The sequence below is a fragment of the Tachyglossus aculeatus genome, unplaced genomic scaffold (genome assembly GCF_015852505.1).
Source record: "Tachyglossus aculeatus isolate mTacAcu1 unplaced genomic scaffold, mTacAcu1.pri scaffold_118_arrow_ctg1, whole genome shotgun sequence".
NCBI classification, from domain to species: domain Eukaryota; kingdom Metazoa; phylum Chordata; class Mammalia; order Monotremata; family Tachyglossidae; genus Tachyglossus; species Tachyglossus aculeatus.
The window spans coordinates 1,028,158-1,036,703 of record NW_024044849.1 but is presented as its reverse complement, the minus strand read 5'-3'; the positions used below and the strand labels follow the sequence as shown (position 1 = coordinate 1,036,703).

General features: G+C 44.9%; 1 protein-coding gene across 1 annotated transcript; it reads right to left on the bottom strand.

Moving 5' to 3' along the window:
- Positions 1-2,826: 2,826 nt before the first annotated feature.
- On the bottom strand, positions 2,827-3,681 carry LOC119922685 (olfactory receptor 1020-like). Its single transcript, XM_038742381.1, has 3 exons — positions 3,564-3,681; positions 3,173-3,450; positions 2,827-3,135 (listed from the first exon to the last, which is right to left on the bottom strand). The coding sequence occupies exons 1-3, from the start codon at positions 3,679-3,681 to the stop codon at positions 2,827-2,829; spliced, it is 705 nt and encodes a 234-aa protein (XP_038598309.1).
- Positions 3,682-8,546: the final 4,865 nt, after the last annotated feature.

Here is an 8,546-nt window from a genome sequence, read left to right as displayed (position 1 = left end):
GGGGAGAAATCAAAAGTATTTAAAAGAATAAAAGATGAAGGAAAAATGAGGTTTTAACAGGAAATGTGTCAGGATGAAATGACTGAATAAAAAATTGAGTAAGTGTAAGTATGTATAAGAATAAATACAACAATAGGCAGATGCATAAATATGTATTAATCAATTGATAGTATTTATTGAATTACTTCTCTGTACAGAGCACTGTACTAAAGGCTTGGGAGAGTGTCAGTCTCCCCCTCTAGACTGTTAAATTCACTGTGGGCCCTATATGGGCATGGACTGTTCCAACCTTATTAATTGATACCTACCCCAGCGCTTAGTACAATGCCTGGCAAATAGCAAGAACTCAGCAAATACCACTTAGAAAAAAATAATCGAATCAGGATTTCAACCTTCCCTAAGTGTGGTAAATTTTCCCCACAGTCCTCCAGGGGAACCAGCTCTCTGTATTAGTCCTTTTTGTACTGTTTGGAGCTACCAAATTCACAATACACAATCGATCACTTGATGGCATTTATTGAGTACCTACTGAGTGCTAACCCTATACTAAGTACTTTATAATTGTTATTATTATTATGATATTGTACTAAGCAGAGGGGTAGATACAACTAAATCGGGTCGGACACATTTCCTGTCCCACACTGGCCTCACAGTCTATTACATTTTTCTGCTTATTATATGGCATTTGTTAAACAACTCCCACGTGCCAGGCACTGTACTGAACCCTGGGGTAGATGAAAGATAATCGGATAGGAAACAGTCCGTGTCCCACATGAAGCTCATGGCCTTAATCCCCATTTTACAGATAGGTTAACTGAGGCACAGAGAAGTTAACTGGCTTCTCTATGTAGAGGAGAGGGAGAACAGGGATGGAATCCCCATTTTACAAGGAGCCTGAGGCAGAAAAAAGTCAAGCGACTTGCCCGAGGTCAAGCAGCCGACAAGCAGAGTAGCCGGGATTAGAACTCAGGTCGTCTGACTCCCAGACCCATGCTGTTTCCAGTAGACCGTGCTGTTTCAAATCCATGAAGCACATAAGATAATAGCGCTCATTACAGTGCTCTGCACACTGCAAGCGCTCAATAAATACGATTGAATGAATAGTAAGTCATACGTTTCCTTCCCTCGAATAAATTACAGTATAATGGAGATCCATGAGATCAACCTGTCACTGGCAGTTATTGAGCCCCTACTCAGTGGTAGGTATTGTACTAAATGCTTGAAAGAGTACGAGACACTTGTCCCAGACCCTCAAGAAATTTACAGGGCAAAGGAGATAACGTGCTATCAGTTTTACTCTTTTCATTCTATCACAGACCTATTGAGTGTTAGACACTGCACTAAATACTGGGGAGGGTATATAAAAGAGTAGCAAAACTTATAGTAATAATAATAATGGTATTTGTTAAGTGCTCACTATATGCCAAGCACTGTTCCAAATGCTGAGGTAGATGCAAGGTAATCAGGTTGTCCCACGTGATGTTCACAGCCTTCATCCCCATTTTCCAGGTGAGACAGCTGAGGCACAGAGAAGCGAAGTGTCTAGTATTCCATTCTCATACGTAATCATAATATCATTATTAACAGTATTAGTATTAATATCATCATCAGCATCAATATTATGGCATTCGTTAAGTGCTTACTCTGTGTCAAGCACTATACTTGGCACTGTGGTAGACACACGCTTAACAGGTCAGACACAGTCCCTGCCCCTAATGGGGCTCAGTTCGAAGTAAAAAGGGCAACATGATTTGAATCTCCATTTTATAGAAAAATAAACTGAAACACAGAAAAGTGAAATGACGAGCCCAAGGTCAAACAGCAGGCAAATGGCAGAGCTGAGAGTAGAATCCAGGCCCCCTGAATTCCAAGCTCGTGTTCTATCCACTTCGCTACACTGTTTCTCTAAATCTGTCTGTACATTTATGTATATCTATCAATCAATCATTCAAGCAAGCAAGCAGTCATATTTACGGAGCACTGACCGTGCAGAACACTGTACCAAGCACCTGGGAGAGTACAATAAGCTTACAGACAACAGGGGGAGACAGACACTCAAATAAGTTATAGATTCAGTGTCCCTTTAATCCTTTATTCTCAGTCCACCAGCTGTCAGCCCCTTTTGATCTATTTCACTGATTAGAGCACTTGTTGAAGCGCGTACTATATGCCAAACATTGTACTAAACACTGGGGTAGACACAAGATGATCAGTTCACTCATGGGACTCACAGTTCAAGTAGGAGGGAGAAAAGGTATTGTACCCCCATTTTATAGATGAAGGACCTGAGACATAGAGAGTTCATTTAATTCATTCAGTCGTATTTATTGAACGCTTATCATGTGCAGAACACTGAACTAAGTGTTTGGGAGAGTACGATGTAACAATAACCTGACACGTTCTTTGCCCACAACAAGCTTACAGTGTAGAGCTACACTCAATAACTACAGTATAGAGACGTGAAGTGACTTGCCCAAGGTCACACAGCAAGTAGGTGGTGGAGCCAGGATCAGAACTCACTGCGACCTCGCTGTGGGCAGGGAAAAGGTCTGCTTATTGTTATATTGTACTCTCCCAAGTGTTTAGTACAGTACCTTGCATGCAGTGCTCTGCACACCGTAAGTACTCAATAAATACAATTGAATGGAAGAAGGAATGAAAGGAAGCGCTCAATAAACGAAATTGACTGAATGATTCATGAATGAGGGAATGAGTCTCCTGTTGCTTTTTACCAAGCGCTTAGTCCAGCGCACCGGCTCCCGGGCGAATCCAGTCCATAGCGCTCCTATGGGTGCCAATGAGACCCCAGCGGGCCTAACATCAGCCTCAGTAACTTCCGGAGGGCCCCTTGACCTCCTCGTTCCTCAGGCTGTCGATGACGGGGTTGAGGACGCCATAAAGCATGCCCACGAACCCGTCGCTTCCGGGAGAGTGACCGGAAGATGGCCGGATGTAGGTGAAGATGACGGGGCCGTAGAGGAGGCCGACGGCCAGCAGGCGGGAGTTGCAGGTGGACCAGGCCCGGAGCTTCTCCTCGGCCGAGCGGTTCTTCAAGATGGCGGCCGCGACGAGGACGTAGGAGCCTAAAGTGATGGAGAAGATGCTGATCCCGCCCACCGCCAGAGCGGGACAGGCCTGTCACCGGAGCGACGTCGCAATAGTACTAGCCCACCCGATTGGAGCGGCAGAAGGTCATAGGGAAGTTGAAGGACTCGTGCAGGGGGGAGCTGAGGAAGCGGGCCGGCCAGGCTCCGGCCGCCAGTGCGACGCAAACCCTCCCGTCCATGAGAACAGCGTAGCAGATAGGGCGGAGGACGGCCAAGCGATGCTCAGAGGCCGTGACTGCCAGGAGGAAGACGTCCATCCCCACCGGGGCCACTAGGAAATAGAGCTGAAGGGTGCACCCGGACAACGAGATCGTCGGTCTCCGGTGGCTTGGCCCCACAATATCTTGGGCACCGGGGCGGTGGGGCGGGAGACGTCCAGCAACGACAGTTTGGCTAGGAAGAATTACATGGGCATGTGCAGATGGCGGTCGGCGCGGAGGACGAGGAGGAGGGCACCGTTGGCCAGGAACGTGGCCGAGTAGACGACATTGAAGGCCCCGAATCGCACTTCCGGCGGGTCCGACAGCCCCATCAGGAGGAGGCCGGTCACCCCAGTCCTGTTTCCCTCTGCCATCCGCGGGCAGTTAGCTCGATCCGACCGTGGGCAGGAAGGACCTGGGTGCTATGCTAATCCCGCTCATCTACTGGGTGACCGCGGGTGAGTCGCTTCACTTCTCTGGGCTTCGGTTTCCTCATCTGTAAAATGGAGACTGGGACTGTGTCCAGTCCTATTAGCTTGAACCTACCCCAGAGCTTAGTACAGTGCCCGGCACATAGTAAGTGCTCAACAAATACTCTAAAGAAAAAAAAATATCCTTAGAGTGGAACTGGTTTGGGGCTGGAAGTCAGAGGACCTGGTTCATTCATTCATTAATTCATTCAATCGTAGTTATTGAGCGCTAACTGTGTGCAGAGTATTGTATTAAGTGCTTGGAAAGTGCAATTGGGCAACAGATAGAGACAATCCCTACCCAACAACGGGCTCACAGTCCCGGCTCTACCATTTGCCTGCTGAGTGACCTTAGGCAAGGCACTTCACTTTTCTGGGTCTCAGCTTCCTCATCTATGAAATGGGGATTCCCTACCCATTCTTCCTCCTCCTTAGACTGTGTGTCCCATGTGGCACCTGGTGACCTTGTATCTATCCCAGTGCTTAGTACGAGTGGCACGTAGTAAGTGCTTAACAAAACATGTTTTGTTGCCTTTCTCTCCCTTCTAGACTGTAAACTCGGTGTGGGCAGGGATTGTCTCTATTGTTGAATTGTACTTCCCAAACGCTTAGTACAGTGCTCTGCACACAGTAAGCGCTCAATAAATACGATTGAATGAATGAATAAATGAATAATAATAACTTGCAACTACTCATTCGCTAAGCGCTTACTACATTCCAGGCACTGTACTAAGCACTGGCATACATACAAGGGTATCAGGTTGGACACAGCTCACAGTCTTAATCTCCATTTCACAGATGAGGTAACTGAGGCACAGAGAAGTGAAGTGACTCGTCCAGGTCACACAGCAGACAAGTCGGATTGGAGTCCAGATTCTTCTGACTTTCAGACCTGTGTTCTATTCACCAGGCGTTTAATACAAGGCTTGACATATAATAAGGGTTTAACAAATACTGCAATCGTGATTTTATCCAAATCTCTCCTGCTTTCTCTCTTAGCTCATTTCCTCCTTAATTGGCCTTGGGAAGCTGGTCCACCTCTCCTCACAGTCCCAAATAAAGTTATCAATTGACTCTTTGACCTTCTCCAGGCTAGGCTAAAAGTCCTTCGATCAATCATTCGTACTTATGAAGCACTTATTCTGTGCAGAGCTCTGTACTAAGCATTTGGGAGAGTAAAATACAATAAAGCTTGGTAGACATATTCCCTGTCCACTGTGACCTTACAGTCTAGAGGGAGAGACAGACATTAAACAGCGTGGCTTAGTGGCAAGATCCCAGGTTTGGTAGTCAGAGGATATGGGTCACTTTTAGACTGTGAGCCCACTGTTGGGTAGGGACTGTCTGTATATGTTGCCAACTTGTACTTCCCAAGCGCTTAGTACAGTGCTCCACATACAGTAAGCGCTCAATAAATGCGATTGATGATGGTATGGGTCCTAATCCAGCCTCCTCCACCTGTCTACTGTGTGACCTTGGGCAAGCCACTTAAAATCTCTGTATCTCAGGTACCTCATTTGTAAAATGGGGATAAAGATCGTGAGCCCCAAGTGGGACAACCACTTATCTCCGGGTTTATAGCTCGGCACATAGTAAGTGTTTAACAAATATCATAATTATTGTTATTACTATAAATAAATTATGGATATTCCTTGACTCATTCTATTGTATTCATTGAGCGCTTACTGTGTGAAAACTCTGTACTAAGCACTTGGGAGAGTACAATATAAAAATAAATAGACACAGTCCCTGCTCAAAACGAGATGAACGTAAATGCTGTCGAATTGAAAGAGGAGTGAATAAAGGGAGCAAATCCAAATGCAAGGGCGACCCAGAAGAGGGTGGGAGAAGAGGAAATGAGGGCCTAGTCAGGAAGGGTCTCTTGGAGATTTGAAGGAGTGGAGAAAAAAAACCCGTTCTTCATTTTTCCCTCACCGAGGTTCTTTTCTGTTTTATATGTAGGGTGGATTTTAAGAGCTTACTATGCGCCAGGCGCTATGTACTAAGCGCTAGGGTAGGAATAAGCTAATCAGGCTGGACACAGTCCATGTCCCACGTGGGGCTCAGCATTTTAATCCCCGTTTTGCAGAAGAGGAACTGAGGTGAAGAGAAGTGAAGTGACACATCCAAGGTCACACAGAAGATCAGTGACAGAGTAAGGATTAGAACCCAGGTCCTCTGACTCCCAGGCTTAGGCTCTTTCCACTAGGCCACGATGCTTCAGTTGATTGATTGATCAATTGATCTTTCGTGTAGGCTGTCTTCACCCACTACTTTTCGGTTCTCATTCTTTCCTTACCCCGAGATCACCTATCAGGTGTATCTCGCTCTTGTCTTTCTTCTCTCCTAATCCTCGCTGCTGTAGGTCTCCTGGCCTAGAGTTCTCTTCCCCTTAAAATAGCCTAGACCGAAGTCCTCCACATCTTCAAACTCCTCCTAAAATCCTACCTTTTCCAGGAAGCCTTCACCAATTAATTCTAATCATCCTGATTGCATCAAAACGATAGCCAGTCTTAGCACCTATAACCTTACATCCATCCTCAATATTTACATAGATAAATAAATCAACGGTAAATTCAATCAATAAATTAATCAGTGGTATATATTGAGCACTTACTGTGTGCAGAGCGCTGTACTAAGCACACAGAAGAGGAAAATCTTCAGTCTGACACATTGCTAATCTGACATTCTCACCTGTTACGTCTGTTCTATGGTTCTATTGTACTCTCCTACGTACTTGGGGAACCAGTATGCCCTAATGAGTAGAGCACTGGCCTGGGAATCAGAAGGACCTGGGATCTAACGCCACCTCTGCCACTTGTATGCTGTGTGACCTCGAGCAAGTCATTTCATTTCTCTGTGCCTCGGTTACCACATTTGTAAAATGGGGATTAAGACTGTGAGCCCTATGTGGGACAGGGGCTACGTCCAACTCAATTATCTTGAACCTACCCCAGCACTTAGTACAGTGCTTGGCATAGAAATCACTTAACAAATATTACTATTATTATTATCATCATTAATAAAGGCAGCAGAAAGGAATGATGCCGACTTGGAATTAGTCTCTACAGCAGGAGTGGTGGCTGTTCTGTCTTTCTGAAGATCACGAGAAGCAGCGTGGCTTAGTGGCAAGAGCACGGGCTTGGGAGTCAGTGGTCATGGGTTCTAATCCCAGCTCTGACACTTATCAGCTGTGTGACTTTGGGCAAGTCACTCAGTTTATCTGAGCCTCAAAGTTATCTCAACTGTAAAATGAGGATTAAGACTGTGAGCCCCACGTGGGACAACCTGATTACTTTGTATCTACCCTTTCACTTAGAACAGTGCTTGGCACAGAGTAAGCGTTTAACAAATTATTATTATTATTGTTATTATCTCATCCCATCCTTTCTCTCCCCTTATACCTACATCCCCCCGCGAGGAGCTTCAGAAAAAGAACAACCAGAATCCTAAGGGGAATTTTACATTTGGTTCTGGAAATTTCAGTGTAAGCACGTTTTCCCGCATGTCCGGGTGCGTGCGTGCTAATTCTGTGGTATTGGACTATCTCAACCGCTGAGTACGGTACTGTGCACATGGGAAGCACTCAATAAATATAGATTGATTAATTGATGTCTTACCTCCTCCAGGAATTCTTCCCAAATCCCTTCCCCAGTTCCAAGTCGACCTCACAGCCTCCTTTGATGCTTATGTATTCATTCCTATCTTTGGCACTGATGGGCATATGCATACTGAGTCAATTATTTATTCAGATGTTTCTCAATTAATTTCCCAGAATGCAAAGCAATATTCTTTAATGGTACTTGTTAAGTGCTTACTATATGTCAGGCATTCTATTAAATGCCGTGTTAGGTACAAGCTAATCAGATTGGACACAGGCCTTGTCCCACAAGGGGCTCAAAGTCTTAATCCCCATTTTACAGATGAGGGAACTGAAGCCCAGAGAAGTGAAGTGTCTAGTTTGAGGTCATACAACAGACAAGTGGTGGAGCTGGGATTAGAATCCAGGTCCTTATGCCTCCCAGGGCCGTGTTCTATGCACTAGGACATGCCACTTTTCAGTATCGATCAATCAACAGTCGTATTTACCAAGCATTTACTGTGCGCAGAGCATTATACTAAGGGATTGGGAGAGTACAATAAATCGATGTAACAGAGTAGGTAGACATGTTCCCTGCCTGCAACGAGCTAACAGTCTAGATGGGGGAAACAGACATTCATAGAAATAAATTATGGATATGTACATAAATGCTTTGGGACTGAGGGAGGGGGTGAATAAAGGGAACTAATTCTAGGGCAAAGATATAGTCATTGGCCAATTCTAGCACTTCTGAACTTCTTTACACTTGTACCTCTGCTTATTAGGTTATTTATTTTAACCACTTAGTTGTAAATATTTCATTGTTTGTCTCCCTCACCAAAGTGTAAGTTTCTTCTTTCCTCTGTTCTTCCCAAGCACCTAGGACAGTGTTCCGCACCAAGTGGGCACTCAGTAAATACTACTAGTACTTGAACTGCTTCCTACAGTATCTTTTACCTTTCTCCTGCTCCGATTATTTGTAAAACTTTTTTTTTAATGATTCTATTGCAAGTTCCTACCACTACACTATAGTAGGGGCTTTATTATTAATAAGGTATTTGTTATGCGCTTACTATGTGCCAGGTGTTGTTCTAAGCGCTGGGGTAGATAGAAGGTAATCAGGTTAGATACAGTCCCTGTCCCACACAGTGTTCCCAGTTTTAATTCCCATTTTGCAGATGAGGAAACT